Source organism: Microtus oregoni, unplaced genomic scaffold (genome assembly GCF_018167655.1).
Source record: "Microtus oregoni isolate MIOR12 unplaced genomic scaffold, Mior012 000022F_ref0000154, whole genome shotgun sequence".
Taxonomy (NCBI): Eukaryota; Metazoa; Chordata; class Mammalia; order Rodentia; family Cricetidae; genus Microtus; species Microtus oregoni.
In genome coordinates, this window is record NW_024543081.1 from 12,888,515 (window position 1) to 12,907,632 (window position 19,118).

At 53.9% G+C, this 19,118-nt stretch overlaps 1 protein-coding gene across 1 annotated transcript; it reads right to left on the bottom strand.

Moving 5' to 3' along the window:
• Window positions 1–726: 726 nt before the first annotated feature.
• On the bottom strand, window positions 727–18,648 carry Mfng (MFNG O-fucosylpeptide 3-beta-N-acetylglucosaminyltransferase). The gene is made up of 8 exons (XM_041672282.1): window positions 18,202–18,648; window positions 13,586–13,634; window positions 13,173–13,275; window positions 10,703–10,856; window positions 7,242–7,327; window positions 5,740–5,905; window positions 3,827–3,912; window positions 727–2,890 (listed from the first exon to the last, which is right to left on the bottom strand). Exons 1-8 carry the CDS (start codon window positions 18,439–18,441, stop codon window positions 2,824–2,826), a joined length of 951 nt encoding a protein of 316 aa, XP_041528216.1. The 5' UTR covers window positions 18,442–18,648; the 3' UTR covers window positions 727–2,823.
• Between the last annotated feature and the right edge of the window lie 470 nt (window positions 18,649–19,118).

A 19,118-nucleotide genomic window follows, 5' to 3' on the forward strand; every position in this document is an offset into this window, starting at 1 on the left:
CAGATCCTCCATCCTGTACAACTGTCCCCGTGGAGGAATTGATGAATTGAACCTCATGATGTCATTCAAGCCCCAGGGCCAGCTGCCAAGGCCGGTGACTTCTGAGCAATGCTGGAACTCCTACCTGCTCATGCCTGGAACACACTTTGAAAGGATGCCAGCACTGATCTGATGTGACCAGCCAGCCCATTATAAAACCCTGCCCCATCCACAGGCCTGCACTGGTGTCAGCCCTTCAGGACCCTGAGGGATGGAAGAAACACACTTCCTCCTTTTTCTGTCCATCCCTCAGATATTCCTGAGGATCTACCAAGTTATGAGCTGCAGGAATCGGGGCTGACAGGACCCCTGAATGCTAGGACCACTTAAAGTCAAGGGTCAGCAAACAAACACCCAAGTGAGCCAACGCCATCAGGAGACATGAGGCAGGGCAGAGGGTTTAGTAAAGTGCTTGCCTTGCAAGAACAAGGATCTGAGTTCAAACCCAGCGTCCCCATTAAAGTGGTGCTGGCACTCACTTTTCATCACAGTGCTGGGAAGGCAGACACAGGAGAATCCCTGGGCCTTGGTGGCCAGACTGTCTAGCCAAATCAATGAGTTCCAGGCCAGTGAGAGACCCTGATGCCAAAAAAGAAAAAGAGACACACACACAAACACGCACTGAATACACACATGCATACACACACACACAAACACACACACCTCATGCACACACACACACACACACACACACACACACATATATGCTAGGGATATCATCGTACCCATCTCGCCTGGGGGAGCCACTTGGCCAATGCACAGAGCAAGGCCACAAAAGGCAAGAGGATGAAGCCCAGGCCTGCAGAGGTTCCCCCACCCTCCAAAATCATCCCACGCAGAGACAACTGACACAGGCCAGCTACCTCACAAACAGGCCTGAGCCATGCCCCGTGCCTCAGTTTCCCAATCTAAGAAATAGGAACAATAATGGTCCCTGCTTCAAACAGGTGAGCATGTAGTGACCTGGCTCATGTTAAATGCTTAGAACTGGGGGCAGAGCTGGGAGCAGGGCTTGGCTGGTAGCGCTGGCCTAGTGTGCACCAAGCCCTGGATTTGACACTGCCATGTGCACACCAGTTTCATGTCAGCTGGACATGGTGGCTGAGCCTATACCCCAGCAACAACAGGAGGATAGAATGTCCAGGTCCATCCTCAGCTCCACAGTGAGCTTGCAGCAGGCTGCGCTACATGAGACAAAATGAAAACCTGGCCAACAGGGTCCTCCCGAAGGTCTCTGCTCAGGTCTGTGTAGCTAGTGGCCTCTGTGTCCACAACAGGGCAACACTGTCCATTACTCGCTTCTTAAATTCTGCCTGGGTCATCCACTGGACTGGCTCATGGGAGGTGTGGTGTGGGTGGGAGGGGCACAGGCTCACTTGGCCCCCTGCTGGCTCCTGACAGGGTCGGGGCTGGCTGGAGAGACCCAGGCCCCTTCTAGCACTGTCTGTCCAGGTTTGCTTTCTGTTGTGATCAATCCCAAAATCAAAGCAACTTGAACAAGAGAGGGCCTGTTTCTGCTTCCAGTCCCACATCACACTCCATGAGGGCAGTGGGCACAGGAACTTGAGGCAGGACTAAAGCAGAGGCCATGGAGGACATGTTTACAGGTTTGCTTCCTCTGGCTTGTTCAGCTACCTTCCTCATATGCCACCTGCCCAGGGATGGCCCTGCCCACAGTAAGCAAGGCCCTCCTGAATCAAGTAGCCATCTGGGAAGTGCCCTAAAGACATGCCCACGGCCAGTCTGATGGAGGCAATTCTACAACTGAGCTTCCCTCTACCAAGTATGTCCAGCCTCAGTTGTCCAGCCTAAGGGCCAGCTGTCATCCACAGCCACTCGGCCCAGCTATGAGCACCCTACAGCCACAGATACATCCCCACATACGCATCATACGTGCATAGTCTATACCGTAACACACACACACACACACACGCCCTCAAAGTCCTCAGTCATCAAGCCTCCCGCTCCCTGCACCAGACTCTGAGCCACACACCACATCCTATCACCAAATGTGGTCATCACCACTGATCAGAGACCTTGTCCAGCCAGGAGTACCAGCTGCCCATGGCAGGAAACGGGACAGAGAGAGACTTAAATAAAGGTTTAATGTCTCACAGATTGGATGTCAGAAAGAACAGCTTTGGATGATTGTCTTGGCCTTTCCCTCATGGTAGAAAAGTAGCTTCCCAAGAGCCAGTCATCAACACCCACTTTCACAGTAGGGAGAAAGGATCTTGGGCTGTGAAACTTACTCCAGAAACCTCGGCTGGCTTTCCTCAGTTCCCGCTGAGTCACACGGTAGCTCCTCGCAGCCAAGAAGGCTGGGACAATGAACCAAGTCAGTCACAATTGACAGGGACTCACCACGGTCCTTCTGAGCCTGATGAGCTTCCAAAGTCCAGGTTCCTTGGCCAGGCAAGGGGATCTAGGAGCAGCTGAGACCAGTCCCATAGCTGCAGGGCACAGACCCTGGTTTTGTCCTAATGGCCCTCCCTGGTCCTCAAGGAATGACTGAGGCCAGTTCCCAGGCAGGGCACATGTCACTCTCAGGAGAGTTAGGACCCTGAACACTCCCCCATACACACACACACACACACACACACACACACACAACTCAAGTGCCCCCGCAGCCTCTGTGGAGTGACTAGGTCCCTGGGCCTTTCCTGTCACCCAGAGGCCCTACCAGGGACCATCTGTCAGTGGACACTCAACCAGGAGCCCTCAGGACTGCTTAGGAGATGGGGGAGGGGTCCAGCAGAAGCCTCCATTGACCCCTGCTGCAGTTCAGAGTGCCACCAGCAGGGGACACCAGGGTGTGTCAGGATAGAGGAGACAATGGAGGGAGCGAAACCTGCAAAGAAATCAACAGGGGAAGAGGGTTATCCCAACCTCACTGACCCACAGGCGCTGTGACACTCAGCCCAGGCAACTCTGAGTTACACGGGGCTATCCCATTCCTGGCAGGATGGTGGCATCCCCAGGTAACTCTGTGTCACATGGAACTATCCCATGCCTGGCAGGATGGTGGCATCCCCAGGCTCTTCCCAGGAAAGGCTAGCAGCACCCCAAGAATGGAGCAATCAGAACTGTCTCCAGACATTGGCAAAATCACCCCCAATTTGAGAACCTCTCCTTTGAGACACCTTGAAAGACAAGGCAACCCTAAGAGCTTATTGACGGAATTCTAGAATCTTCAAGCTCACAAAAAAATCTAGCATCATCTAACTAAGACTATGGGTCACATGCCCCTGCTGATGGCCAACTCGCTCCACTAAAAGACAACTCCTTGCCAGGCAGTGGTGGTGCACACCTTTAATCCCACCACTCGGGAGGCAGAGGCAGGTTGATCTCTGAGTTTGAGGCCAGCTTGGTCTACAGAGTGAGTTCCAGGACAGCCAGAGGTATACAGAGAAACCCTGTCTTGAAATACCAAAAATCAAACAAACAAACAAAAAGGCAGCTCCTTTCCTTTTGGAACTCTGAATTCCTTCCCTACACGGAGCCAAATTCCATCTCCTTGAGACAAGGCTGTGCTTACTATAGCCCTCGCCTCAGGGCTCTTGGAACAGCTATTGGTTCCAGTGTTACAGATGGAGGGATGGAAGCCCAGAGAGGACCTCAGCTAATGTCACACAGAAAGTAGCAGAATACAAATGTAAACCTATTCTCTCTGCTCCCAGTTCTGTGCATCCCATGACCTGTGGCACTACTCTCCCTCCAAGCTCCTCCATCTTTGGGTGCCTAGGCTTGGTCCCAACCTCCATCCTGCACCTTAGCCCACACGCACCTGGAGGGGTCCTCTTCATGGGAGAAGGGGCCCTGTAGCTTGATGACGTTCAGCTTCCCCTCAAAGACCCCGTAGCTGAGGGTGACCTGGGGGGAGATGAGAGGGCATTTGGGAGATGTCCCACTTGGGAGGCCCACAAGGGGAGCATTTTGGTACCAGGAGAGAAGACTCTGGGCCTCCAGAGAGGCCTGACAATTGAGCCTCCTGTACCCGTGGAACCCAGCCCCTCCCCAAAGGCACTGCAGCCTGAAGTCATGCTCCTGCCTCTGTCTGTCTGGCCCCAGCAGCCACACTTATCCAAGAAGCTGGTGATTCTTGCTTCCTACAGATTTGGACACCAAGCTCATCAAGAAGGGATCATTTCCCTCAGCTGAGTGCCCAGACTAGCTAGGTTTCCACAGCCCCGTGCAGGCCTCAGCCAGTCCTGGACTATACAATGTCAGGAAGACATGAGACAGAGGCTGCACCTAAAAAACGGACACAGGCCATGACTACAGACTGACGATCACCTGGCCACCAGGGCTCATCATCCTCCCACTGGCTACCCCAGCTGTGACCACATTTGGCTTATTTTTCTGGCCCTCGGTTTTCCCGTCTATAGAACGGGGATAATATTTGCAGTTGGCCTTTGGAGATTTTATTTATTTATATTTAGACAGGAACTGGAACTCCTGACCCTCCTGCCTCTATCTCCAAGTGCTGGGGTTAGAGGTTTGCACCACCAGACCTGATTTGTGAAGATCTGGGGATCAAACTCAGGGCTTTATGACACTACATAAGCACTCTACCCACCACGCTACACCCCAGCCCTGTAGTCGGCCCTCAGTATCTGCAGCTTCTACATCTGTGGATCCAACCACAGATGAAAATATCCCAACCACTGCGTCTGTGCTGTGCACTTCCCCCTTCTCATTTATTCCCTAAACAACACAGCATGACATTTTACCGAGTCTTTCTATCCTATTAGGAATGGAAAATAACCCAACGCTGATTTAACGCGTGTGGAGGAGGGGTGCCGAACACTGCAGCCCTTCACATAAGCGATGGAAGCTGAGAGTCTGGGGATCCCCGGGGTCCTGGAAGCAGTCCCTGTGGACACGGGGGGAGGCCAGTGCAGGCACAATGGGATGACTGGCAGAAACAGGCACTGAAGAGGGCAACCCCCCTCAGGCTGCCGAGTATATCAAAAAGCAATGGCAGTTAGATGCTTCATTTCTGGTCACCCCAAACTTGACCCCCTTTTCTGGCTTCCAAATAGGTGGGCCCCACACCCTGGTCCCCTGCCTAGTCAGTCTACTGACTCCAGGCACTGACCCAAGCTAGGCCTTCAGACCATGGGCTCTAAAGGCCAGCTGAGGGTCTATGGACTCTCTCTCCTTGGTGACTGCAGACCTAGGGCTAAGATCCTGTCATCCCAAGGACCTAGTCATCTGAGGACAAGGCGGGTGAGGAGAGAGTAGATGGGACAGGAGATAGTCCCTTCTGAATGCCAGGTCCGGTCCCTCCTTCTTACTCAATCTCATATGCACTTCCATCACGGGTATCCCAGGTTCTGACTCTGTAAGGCAGAAGACCTCGGGCCCTCTGGTCAGGCAGTGGGACTGGCAGGCCGGCCTACAAGCCAAGCCAGTCTGTCCCAAGAGCAGTTGTGGGCCATCAGGCACAGGTTAATCATCTGTTCATCATTGGTGCCTGGGGGCATCACCTATGCCTGTAAAGTCTTCCCAGATCGAAGGAATAGGAGGCCTGAGCTACCGTGTCCTGAAAGAGTACAGTGCTTCCTGGGCCTTTATTCCCCACCAATACATGATGGCTTCATAAGTTCAAGTTCCAGGCTGATTTCGAGTACCCCAACCGTCCTCTGGGGAGACCCTTTCCCCGACCCCTCGCCCTCTGCTCGGCAGTTGGCTCACCTGCTCCAGAAGCTGGGCGGCCCCCAGCAGCTGCAGGGTCTCCAAATGGGAGTGGAAAAGGGGGCTGGGCTGCAGGTGGGCTCCCAGCTTGCACTCAATGATGTAGCCCACAGTGCAGTCGTCAGGCAGGCGGATGAGAGCCGAAGTGTCCACGAAGTGGGAGCCGCTGGAGGACAGAGCTGGGTGGTGGCCCCTGACCCAGGCCCTGCACACCTGAGCCCCCTTCCACCTCCCAGCAGGGCCTGCACTGGGCAGGCTAGCCACTAGGACACTGGCTCCTCCCCTGAGGAGTGGGTGGAGCCCTGCTAAATGTACCCTTCCTTCTCCCCCTTTTCCTTTCTTTCGTTCTCTCATAGATCCGCTGCTCAGCCTGACACCCCATCTTTGTACCGTACTAGTGAGGAGGGCCCAGACATGAGAAAGGGGCGCTTCTTGCCTGCCACAGACTGGGGTACTCAGGCTGGGGCTAAGTCAGAAGGAAGCATGTGGTTTAGGGGCCGGGAGAAATGGTGGACTTCCCAGAGGCCGCAGCAGGCTTTCACAGGTATCAACCAGTGTCCCAGAGAACAGCTCCTGACTGTCCAGGGCCATCAATGTCCCTTCTCCAGGATGCCTGGCCAGGGGTGGGGTAGGCACAGAAATCCAGGCTGAGAGCCTCCCAGCTGCCCATGGAGATGGGATGGGACCACAGAGGTGGGCAGAGCACAGTGGGCAACCCTAGTCCCAGAGACAACCTTTGGTCACAGGTGCGAGCCTGCTCTGGGCTTGCCCTAGGGACAGCGTGCCTACTGACATCCTGAATCCTCTGAGAAGCAAAGGGCAGACAGGGACGGTGGCGAGCAGCTGGGTGACCTTGAACCTGGGTAACCTAAGGCTTGTCAACCACTCTTGAGGATTCTAGAAATGGCACTGCCCTCCCTCCTGTTTGCTCCAGCCTAACTCAGGGCAACGATCCATGCAAGCTTATGTCCACTGACAGCAACCTGGGAAAAGGTCAGAGTCAGCTGCTTCCAGAATGTCAGTATTCCGCCCACTCACCCCCATGCTCACAGGAGCCCTCTCTCCTGTGGGGGGAGCCTTCGAGGATGTCTCAGATAAAATGCCACATCCTCCAGGAAGCCCTCCTGTCCCCAGTCAATAGCCCTCTCCCCCATCTCTGAGGGCTCCAATGCTTAACCCCCATGATGCCAATTGTCAGAAGATAAGGGCAGGGCTGCCAAGGCCCCCTGATCCACAGCTACTGTCTGCCCAGACATTTTCCCTCTAAGCCCTTACAGTGCCATTGGCCACGTATTTCCAGTTCCATTTATACCTGGGGAAACTAAGGCTGAGTGTACTGAACCACATTCCCAGAAGTCAACAGAAATGTTCCTCACAGGTCTGGCCTGCCCTGACATAACTGAGTAAGAGGCCATTTCCTCTGGGAACCCTCTTGCCCCTCCTGCCTCAAAGGCCCCTCTGGTACCCCAAAACCCCTCCCTCTCTCCTAGGCCTCCACTTACCTGGCCCATGGGACCATCTTCAAAGCCAGTTGGCGGCTGATGCAGAAGCCAGCACCCCCTGTGGCAAACCAGAACCGTACCAGCCTCTGAAAAAAGGAGGACAGAGACGCGCAATGAGCCCAGGGAACTCAGGGGCACCAGTTAGACCGCCCCGTCCCCCCACCACCATGACCCCAAAGCTCTGAAGCCCTGGCCTTAGCATGTCCACTTCACAGCTAGGGAGCCAAGGCCCAGTGCTGCACAGCTAATTAGGAGTGGTGAGGCTATAGGGGAATCCCAAACCCAGCCAGAGTCTGGCTTCCTGGAAGAGGAGGCATTGGGTCTGAGACATCCTTGTAAACCCCCATAGGAGAGGGATCCTAGGGGTCACAGTGACAGGGAGACATGTGCCACTCTACCTCTTCCTTTGGGGGGACCTGGCACCTGCTCCCCTAGGTCACAGAGGTGGCCAGGGGCTTCTGGAATGAAGTACAGGGCTGGGTCAATCAGAGCCCTTCCTGGAGTGTTCTGGGAAGATCAGAGGAGAGATCTCCGTACAGGGTCACTAGCCAAAGGAGCAGGACTCCCTGATGCAACCAACACCAGGCCTCCTGTTCTCTTTCCCTGCTCCCAATCCCTGAGGCTGAGAAAGGCTTTCCAGGGATGAAGAGCATGAGGCCACCCCTGGAGTAAAGAGGGAGCAATGTTGGGAACACCTGAGGGCAGGCAACCCTTTGACATCACCATCCCCAGTAATGGGTAGCAGCCCTCCCACCGTTTTCTGAGTCCTCCACCACCTTTGCCTCAGCCCAGGCCTCTTCCTGGTTCTCTTGTGACGACCCTGAATTCACCTGTGGGTTCTCCAAATCTTCTGGGGAATTTTCCCCTTCTGCCATTTCATCTGTTGGTCTAACAATGCCCTCCCCCGTACCTTCCCGCAGGTCTGCAGTCGGTGTTTAACAAACGCATCTTGCATTGGACTGAGCATTCCCCATGATGCTTTTGTAGAAAGAGCCCTAGGAGGAGGCCCAAGCCTCCATCTCCCCACTTTGCTCAGCTGCGGAACCTCAAGGGAGCCACTTCCGGGGCCTGGGCCTTAAATTAGACTTGGGAGCACAAATGCTCCAGGTCTGTCATCCGATGGCCCTCCTTTCTAATCTATGTCCACGAATGTCCTTTAGAGACAGTTTAGGGTTCCAAGAAGCAGAATGACATCTCTTGAGGACCCAGCATTCAGGAAGTGCTCAATAATGTGTTTTATTAAAATTAACAAGTGTGTGGCTTCTGATCCTGTGTAATTACAGCAACCACAACATCATTGACTGGACCTCAGTCTGAGCCATCCCTGTGCCCGGCCCTGTGCTGAGGGCTGTGGAAGGGCTGTACCCCAACCACAGTGACCAAGGCACAGAGGACGGAGGTCACTTGCCTCAGAGCACAGAGCAGGAACCAATGCCAGGCCAGAGCTCTTTGGCCTTTGCTGCCCCACTCTGGAGAACTCCAGGCTTTCACTGGCCTGGGGACTCTGGGATTCTGGAACAGTCTAAGGCAGAAGAAGGGGTAAGAGGCAATGTCTGTGTGCATGTCTGGGTGTGCTGGCTACCTTGACACAAACTAGGGACACCTGGAAAGAGGGGCCCTCAGTTGAGACAATGACTCCATGGGATGAGCTTGTAAGTAAGTCTGTGAGACTTTTGGGGGGTGGGGGGAACAGTTGAAGACAAAGTTTCTCTGTGTATGTAGTCCTGGCTGTCCTGGAACTCATTCTGTAGACCAAGCTGGCCTCAAACTTGCAGAGATCTGCCTGTCTCTGCCTCCCCAGTGTTGGCATTAAAAGCATGTGCCAGCACCCAGCTACGAGGCATTTATTTTCTTGACTAATGGTTAATGTGGAAGAGTCACATAGCCCACTGTGTGGGCCACCAGCCCACAATGGATGGTGCCACCTCTGGGAAGTGATCCTAGGTTATAATAGAAAGAAAGTTAAGCAAGACGTAAGGGGCAAGCCAGTAAGTAACTCCTCCATGGGTTCCTGCCTCTCTTCCCACCTGAGTCCCTGCCTTGACTTCCCTCAAAGATGGGATGTGATTGGCATACATAAGTCAAATAAACCCTTTCCTCCCCAAGTTGTTTTTGGTCATAGGACTTATGACAGCAACAGAAAGCAAACCAGGACAGTGGGGCCCAGGGTCTGGCTATACCCAATCAGGTGTTGGGCTGGCCAGGCAAGACATGGCTAAGAAATGACTCCTGTAATGTTTATCCAGTCCCCAGTCCAGGAACTCTGACAGATGGTCCCACCCAATTCTATGGCTCACGACCACCCCGTGAATCAGGACTGTCATCACCTGCTCCGCAGATGAAAAACTGACACACAAAGAGGCCGACCAACTTCAATCAGGGCCACCAAGCCAGGAGTGACAGGCTCCAGTCTGGACTCCTCAGGCCTGGAAGACGAGGGGCTCAGGCTGGATGGGAGGTCAGAGCGGAGGCTGGGGACACCCCTTGGCTCACCTGGAGTGGCCCATGCACGCACCCTGGGGCCCAGGAGGATTTAATTAGGGCTCAGTGGCTGATGAGCTACTGATAATTAAGGCTCCTGTTTCCCCAGAGCAGCAGATGGTGGCCTGGGGAGGGAGGGGAAGCCCCACGCATCAGCTCCTGCTCCAAGCAGGGCCTCCTGAGAGGGGGCCTCCTCCTCCTCCTTCCTGCCTTCTCCCTACCCTGAGGTTACTACTACCCAAGCTCCAGAAACTAGTCAGACTGGGGGCAGGGAAGAATGGTGCAATTAGAGGAACACAGGCCAAACCTCACTATTCATTGGTGTCGGTTTGAAGCACGGCCCAGTTCTCCTAGGCTTTGTTTGTTTCCTAATCTAACCACAATGACATCCTACGACTGTCACTTGGGTCTGCAGTGAGGCTGGATCTGGACCCCTAGCTCCCGGGGTCCACACTTCAGTGGCTGGGCAGTGAAGAGGTTAGAGGAGTCTACAATTCTGAGCAACCATGGTGTATCCTCTGACCCGGCAAATCGTTTGGTATTTTTCTGGCTTTGAGACAGTTTCAATCTGTAGCCCAGGCTGTCCTGGGAAGCCACTATGTAAGCCTGGCTGGCCTTGAACTGGTGATAGCTACCTCAGCCTTCCCAAGTGGTAAGATTACAGCCATGCACCCAATGGTGCTGGGAATCAAACCTAGAGCTTTGTACCTGCTAGGCAAGCGCTTTGCCAACTGAGTTCCAGCCCCAACCCAGGACTGTCGTGTTTTAAGATCCAGTACAAATCCTTAGTGATACCGGGTGCCTGGGGGCTGGGTCATGGGCGGAGTCAGAAAAGCCGGCAGACCAGACAGAGGTCTTCTTGCCAAGCCAGGGCGGGGCTCCTGGATGACCCAGGTCCCACCTCCTGGACAGGTCCCGCCCCCAGGTATAAGCCCACCCCTGAGAGCAACAGCCAATTGGAAAAGGAGGAAGGGACACACCGTGCGGTTTTTTGATTGCAGTTCAGAGGCGTGAATGGGCCGGTTCAGGCTGGGCTTGCCCACGTAGACGTCACGGTCCCGTGGGAATGTTTTCAACAGCTGTAGCAGTGCCCTGGGATTCACGTAGTTGTCGTCATCCACGTGGCAGAACCACCTGCGGGGATGGGGCCCGCAATGAGCTTGTGGAAATGCTGTGTCCCTGGGCCCCCACAGTCAAGAGCTAACAATGAGACTCGGTGCTGTCTTCGCAGGCACTAGGTCAAAAACCTCCAGAGTCTGCCCTCGTGGTTTATTCTTCTTAGTTAGGCTCAGTAAAGCTTTGGGAAAAGACTACCACGTATCATCACAACAAAGCTTTAGCATAGCTACATCAAAACTCCTTAGCAGGATAGTAAAATACCTGTGACCTTTACAACAAGAATGAATGCTATTGGCTAATAAACAGAGTTCAGGGCTAGGGCCTAGGGCAGTGGTTCTCAACCTGTGGAACCGGACACCTCTGAGGGTGGAACAATTCTTTCATTGGGGATGCCTAAGACCATCAGAAATATCAGACACTTGCATTATGGTTCATAACAGTAGCAAAATTATACCTATGAAGTAGCAATGAAAATAATTTTATGGTTGGGGTCACCACAATATGAGGAACTGTATTAAAGGGTCACAGTATTGGGAAGGTTGGGAACTAGTGGCCTACAGGAAGGATCTGTGATAAGCATAAGGATAGATTGTTGTGGAAAATTAATTTAAGATGTGTTACATTTGTTTATGCTGTGGAACATTCGTTTTAATGATGCGAAGATGTGTTGCATTCTTTTATGTTGCATTTGTTTAACTCTGTGAAGCTGTGTTACTTTGCCTGCCTAAAACTCCTGATTGGTCTAATAGAGAACTGAGCCTAAGACAAAAGGAAAGGCGGGGCTGGGGGGCAGAGAGAATAAAGAGGAGAAGAAATCTTAGAGAGAAGGTGAAGGAGCAGGAAAAGAAGGGGCCAGCCACATGGCCAGCCACAGAGTAAGAAGTGAAGCAAAGATATACAGAAACAGAGAAAGGCAAAATCCCAGAGGCAAAAGGCAGACGGGACAAACTAAGTTAAGAAAAGCTGACTAGAAACAATCCATGATAAGACCAGGCATTCATAAGTAATAACAAGTCTCTGTGTGATTTATCTGGGAGCTAGGTGGTGGCTCCCCACCACAGAGTAGAGAGTAATAAAACAACCAACTACTATAGATTCTACTGGGGGGGAAGGCAAACTACATGGGCCTCTTCCATGGGGACGGGTTCTGATTACTGAGAGACAAAGCCCAGGTTTAGAGTCTGAACAATGCTCAGGATACCAGGGGATGCAGGCGGAGGCTGGCTCCTAACAGAATAGTTTGACCGCTTTCTCTGGTGTTCCCGGTGACCACGCACCAGTCACTTCCTTCCAGTCAAGAAAATCAGACAATCCTGACTTCCCAATGCGTACTTCAAGCTGTGCTTCCTACAGGTAGCTTCTACCCAAACCCTGTGTTTTGGGTCAGGCAGCATGCTGGGTACCCTAGGAGGAAGAGATATCTACAGAACAGATGAAGACGCGGACTTCAAGGCCATGCAGCCAATGAGTGACAAGATTTGATTCCAGGTGGTCCACCTCCTGCCTGCTAAGTGGGAAAGGGTGAGTCAGACCCCAGGAGGCCCCAAGATCCCTTCATTGGGCCCAGGTCCCTCCATTTTGTGGGGGAACAGGGTGCTGGAGTATGTATGTCTGTACGTGTTCAGGCACAGATAGGGTCAAGCATCCAGAGGCCAGAAGCCAACCTTGGGGGGTGTTCCTCCTGTTACCATCCACCGAGATGGGATCTCTCACTGAGACCAGGAGCTTAGGATGTGGTGACCAGCCAGCCAGCCCCAGGACCTGCCGGTCTCCACTGCCTAGCACTGAGGCTAGAAGCATATGTTCGTGTTTTGGGGGTTGGTGTTGGGTATTGAACCCAGGTCCTTGGCTTGCACAGCTGAGCCATCTCAGCCCCGCCACTTCACTTCTTTGACAGGGCCCTCAATTCAGAAGGTGAGGTCTGAGGCCAACGAGATGACTCAGGAAGGAAATACGATGGAAAGGGAGAACTAATTCCCAAAAAGCTGTCCTTTGACCTTCACACAATGCCACGGCACGCATACACCTAGACTTGTACACACACAGACACTCACACACACACACATAGATAAATAAACAAACAAACAAATGTAATTTCAAAAAAACTAAGCCAGCCACGCCTTTAGTCCCAGCACTCGGGAGGCAGAGGCAAGCAGATCTCTGTGAGTTTGAGGCTAACCTGGGCTACATAGCAGTGCCAGGACAGCCAAAGCTACACAGTAAGACCCTGACTCAGAACAAACAAAAGGAGAGCAAAACAAAAAAACCTGTTAAAGAGATGATGGCCCGAGGCAAAAGTCACTCCAGCCCCAGGGGCCTAGCAACACTCACCTGAGTCCGCTGGCCAAGAAGGCGTCAAATTCTGCAGCCATCTTGCAGGACAGAGCAGGGTGGCTGTGCTCTGCAGAGCAGTTGGTGACCACAAGGTGGGAGCCTGGAGATGGGAAGCAGTCAGGGGACCTGCCCAGCCCCTCCCCTCATAACAGTGACACCCCCCACCCCGGGTTGGACCTCAGAGAACATGGAGGGCTCATCCCCTCCCAGGGGAACTGAGGCAGCAGATGGAATGGAGCCTTGTCCAGTAGCCTCTTACGTGTACTCTGCTCCGGGGTATTACGAGGTAGTCCCCAATGCTAATGGCAGGAGACAAAATTCCTGGGGACCACAAGGCCCCATCATAGCCTCCCTGCTCTTCCTGCCCACAGTGGAGGAACACCACCCCAGCCAAGGAGTTACCCAGTTACCCAGTCTCTCCTGGAGGTTTTCATCTGGGCTGTCAGTGAAGACGAATGTCTGTGGGGAGACGGAAGCATCAGGACAGGTTGATGGAGGGAGGCCCCCATCCCCAGCACATCAAGGCCACACCCCAGATTAACCCGCACACAGGAGGGACTGCAGATTTCTGTCCTCTGTCCTCAGACACACCCTCCTCATGCACACACACAACTAAGCTCTCAAGGACACACACTCGGGGTAAACCAGCCTGCTGTGGCTGCTCTCCAGGACCACACACCCTTAGCCAACTCATCCCTCTTCTGCACTGTATAAGAAAGAACATGGGCTGTAAACCAGGTAGTGGTGGCTCACACCTTTAATCCCAGCACTCCAGAGACAGAGGCAGGAGGACCTCTGAGTTAAAGGTCAGCCTAGACTATAGTGTGAGCTCCAGGACAGCCAAGACTATACATAGAAACCTTCTCTCAACAAACAGAAGGAGAAGAAGAGAAAAGTGTTGAAAGTTTCTGTCCCACCCGGTCCCTTGGCCGTTCAGTCCCCCACTCCAGAGCTAGCCCAGTGCATACAGACCTTCCCTACTGCCCAAACAGCACATTATCATAGAACATCTTGAAGGCCTTTGGTAATGTCTCTGACCTTTGGGCTGCTCAGCCAGCATTTGGAACAATTTTGAACCACTTCTAAGTGAGGGCTGAAGAAACCCAGGCCTGTGTGGCCCTCCTCTGTCATCCTTCCAAGACCAGGAGTTCAGCTATAGCGATCCTCCTTGTTCACCCACGATGTCTTCACACCACAAACCCTCCCAGACCAAAACAGACCCTGTCCTGAGCCTCAGTTTACCTATCTGTAAAGTAGGGAAGCACAGCAGCTGTGTGAGCAAAGTGAGATTCATGTAAGACAGGAAGAGTGAACAGGAAGTTGGAGTTGAGAGGGGAGGCAGGCTCTATTTCTTATATCTCACAGGGAACAGGGCACAGGAGGCCAAAAGCCGGGGGGGGGGGCACTGGAAAAGGGGGGCATGAGGGAACCAGACCTCTCTCCCAAGGTCTTTGATCCCAAGTTTACTTCCAAGCCACTGCCATATCTCTACCTTGATCCTCAGAACTACTGTCCCCTCGGGATCAGATGGATGGCACCTGTTAATGCCATGAGTCCCTATTTCCCTTAGGATAAGTGTGGTCTGGAAAGGAGAGATGGTTCAGCAATTAAGAACACTTTCTCCTCTTCCAGAGGACCTAGGTTCAATTTCCAGGAACCACATGGTGGCTCACAGTTGTCAGTAACTCCAATCCCAAAGGGATCCACTGCCCTCTTCTGGCCTCCATGGGTACTGCATGCACAAGACACATGCAAGCAAAAACACGCAAGAAACACTTTTCTAAAAAAGTTAAGTGTGGTCAAGGAAGAGACATCTGACCCTTGCCACCTAATGTGACTTTACCTCAACCTTTCCTTCCCTGCCCCTGGGGCTTCTCTAAGATTTCTTTCAGTTACCCTGACACATTACAGACACATCTTCTGCACAGTGTGAGCCCTTTAAACCTGAAACTGCCAACTCTAGCACTGCCCCCCAAGAGACCTTCCCTGACATCTGCCAGCTACTCCGGAGGCCCCTGCGCTGCTTCCCACTTTCTCCTCAGCCCCTCCCACTTTCTGAGCCCTCTTTCTGGGGTCTGCCTCTGCCTATCACATTGAGCTGGTGCCAGAGCCCTGGATATTCAGGGGAGCTTAAGTGACCTCGGCCTGGTATCATCTTCTCTATCCCTCCCACACACACAACATTGTCACCTGGACACTGGCACCCCTATTCATAACTGCTGTGTGGCCTCCTGTTGAGCCCCAGCCTCTCAAATCCCTGTCATCGTAACTTTTCCCTGGAGGCTAGAGCATCAGGACTGAGCTCCTAAGAACTATAAGCAAGGGCCAGCACTGAAGCTGTGACCTAAGACTTACCCAGCATGCCCAGGCCTTGGGTTCAATCTCTAACACTAGGTGGGGGAAGAAGGGGAGAACCCCCCCCCAAAAAAAGGCAAGAGCCAGGGTTTATTGATTGCCTGTATGAGACCCTGGATTCCATGACCAGCATCAAAAAGGTAAGACCACACACACACATCCTCTTCCCACTTCCAGAGCCCTGGAACCACAGTGCCTGTCTTCTTCTTCCCCTTGTGCCCCATGGGTCTATGCACCCACCTCATCCTCTGCTTCTAGCTTTCTCTGCTCCCAAGGCTCGTCCTGGCCCACCCTCCTCCTGGGTCCCCAGGCTGTCTTCCTTGGCCTCTGGCTGTATTCTGCTCCCACCCAAGCCCTACTCACCACACAGGTCTAGAGGGAGCCGACCAATGAGTCAGGCCTTTCTTGCCTGACCACGTTTGCCACCAAATGGCTCTGGGGTAGCAGAAGTCACGCACGTCCAGAGCATGAGACAAGCAGACTAAGAATACTTGCTGAGGTGGGGTGGGGGGTGGAACAGAGTTAGGAAAGAACTAGGGTCCAGGCCAGAGTCTAGGGGACCGGAGAAGGCCCAGGAGCCCATGCTTTTGCACAGCGTGGTGGGTAGGAGCAGGAGGCTGCATTTGATTTATTTAAGCAAGAGACCCAGACAATAGTTAGTTGCAGTTTCACAGGCCGGGGAAACAAAGAGAATGGGAGGCTGCTGGGGCAGGGGAGGGGGTGGCCGGGAACCATCTGCTGCAGTGAAGGGGAGCCAGGGCTGAAGCCTTCTCCCCCTGCCCAGCCCCCACCCGGGAGGGGACTAGAGGAAGAAAAGCTCCTTGAAGCTCAAAACACACAAAACAGCCTTCTCCGCCCACCCCCTCTGCCAGACAAAGGCCATACATGAGTCTATCCAGGCACACTAAGCCGGGGCCACCTGTCACCCCATCACCTTTAACCAACCGGGTGCCCAGCACTGGAGTTAACCAGCTAGGGCTGTTTCCAGACACACTTGTTCAAATGTGGAAACTGAGGGCCTGTAGCCAAGATCACAGGAAAAAAATAAAGCCCAGAAGTAAGAAACGGGTCTCCCTGTCTCCTGTCCTTCCAGAGCCTTTTCCTTTGCTCTGGTTGGGGTTCCAACACCTCTCCTGCCCCTGCCTAACCTCACTGTGGATGGGAAGTCAGTACCTGCCATTTACATAGTTAGCACAGCTCAATGCCTCTGACTGAAGCCCCTTAGAGATGCCGGCAGGTGCCCCTTGACCAGATCAGTTAGGCTTCAGCCTCTTTGCCAGCCTTGTTCTGCCAGGCACTAGCACCTCAGTTGATGTCCCAGGGCCAGCCTTCTAGTAACCCTGGCAGCTCTGATTTGGGAGCCTGGCAGGAAAGAAAGGGGCCCCATTGAGAAGCAGGAGGGAAACCCAGTATGCTGTGGCCCACAGGCCTTCTGGGTGACTCTGGCCAGCCTGTTCTATTCTGCAGCCTTAGTTTCCTCATTTGGGGCTAGGGCACCATCATGGTGAGCAAGACAGGAAAAGCAGGGACCACGTGAGGTCTTGCTCCCTGGTACACATAGACGCTGCTCCATAAACAGGAAGGTCTGCGTGGAGGGCCAGCCCTGCTGGCTTCCGAGGAGGAACCATGCTCCCCTCAAGACAAAAAAGAAAAGAAAACTGTATTGGCATGGGAGTTCTGGGGATGCAGGAAACTCTACTGGGAAGGGCTCATGCCTGTACCGGATGTTGTGCCAGAAAACGGGGAGGTGGGCATCCTCTTCAGGTACCCCCACCTTTCCCTCACTGAACAGCCTCCTCTCCTTGGCCTCCCCTCCTCGGGCTCAGCCACTTCCTCCCACAGAGCCAGCAGCCACAATGGGGGCAGAGTATGTGTATGCACAAATGTCTGAAACCACTTCTACCTCCTGAGGTGGTCTCCAGTGCCCCCGTCCCTGGCTTTGACTGATGGGGTCTTGAGTATGGGGAGGAGGGCTCTGGCTTTCAGGAACCACACTTATTCCCCACACTTTCTTATTATTGTGTTTAGCATATGTGACTGTGTGTGAGCACATGTACACACACACACACACACACACACACACACAGGTATTCCACATGCCGGGCAGATCTCCACCTCACCTTGACCTCCTGCCCACTCTGCCTTAGCCACTGCCTCCCAACGGCAGCACAGGAAACCGGGAGGCTAGACACTCCCTGCACACCCTCGACAGCACAGTGGGGCAGGAACTGAGAGGAAGCCTCCTTCCAGCAGGCCCCACCTCAATGTCTGCCCAGCATCCACACCACACCCCTGCTACAGGCAGCCTCATCCATCCCCAGAGCAGGGGTAGGCAACTACTCAGGTCTGGTGGGTTTGCACCTTCCTGTGGGCTCTCAGATATCCACCATGACCCTGAGGTAAGTTAGGACCAAGAATCTAAGAGAGGGGGGACCCAAAATGGGACAGAGGAGCCTAAAGCAGGCCCTCAGTCTGAACCCAACAGACGTAGACCTGTGAATCCGAGGAGTCCCTGGAGCATGGCAGTGGGGGGCAGGCATGGAGGAATGAACGACTGGAGAGACCCCAGAAAGACCCCCCCACTGGGCAGCTTCTCCCCAGACCATCAGGAAGACCCCAGTAAGTTCCTCAGCCAGGAGTTTTCTCAGGCCTCAAGGCGGCCGCCTGTCACCTGTTGCCTGGTCCTGGAGACCCACGTGTCAAGTAGCAGGTCCAGGCGAGAGCGGTGGAAGGCCCTGGTTGTCTTCACTGCGATGAAGATGTCGTCAAGCTGCAGGATCTGTTGGTTCAACCTGAGCGTGTCCTGTGCCATCCGCAGGGACAAACTTGAGTGGTATCGTAGAGACAGGAGTCCCACGCACAGGAGGGTAAAGAGGGCTCCTGCCAGGCCCCGAAAGGCCCGACAGTGCATTGGGACCGGGCCCCCAGACAGTTCAACCCCCGACTCCCCAATCAGTCTGGAGTGGGAGGCTGGTCAGGCGGGGGCCCTGGTATGGGCAAAAGTCTGGCAGGCATCAGGGGCGGGTACCGATGGGAAAGAAGGAAGCTGGGTCTCCAGACCTAGAGATGAGCCACCACTGTCCCGCCAGCCGCCAGCCGGCAGAGGCCACAAGCCCGCCACCTGCTCCTCCGCCCTCCCTCGAGGCAGGGCCGCTTGGCTCCTGGCCCCGCCCCTGCTTCAGTCCGAGGGGCGGGGCTAGGCCTGGGAAGCCCCAAAGGCGACTGCAGGGAGTCACCCACTGAAGGGGGCCCAGCACAGCCTTCTGCTGCAGCCACACCAGACCCTGCATGGGAAGAAGCCCCTCAGGCTTCCTACGCCCCACAGCCCTGACTCTGACTCCTACAGAGACAATACCCGTTATTTCAATACCCGTAATTTCAGAGTCAACAGAGTTCTGGTGGACCCAGCCTTGGGTCCTGGCTCACTTTCCCTTCTGCCTGCCGTTGGCATCACCTACCACACATCAGGCCTATATGTGCCGCAGGACTATGCCCACCGTACCAAGCTCCCTAGAGATCTTCACTTCTTGCTTTCTTTGAGTCTTTACACAAACATTATTTCCGCCATGAGGCTTTCCCTGTCTACTG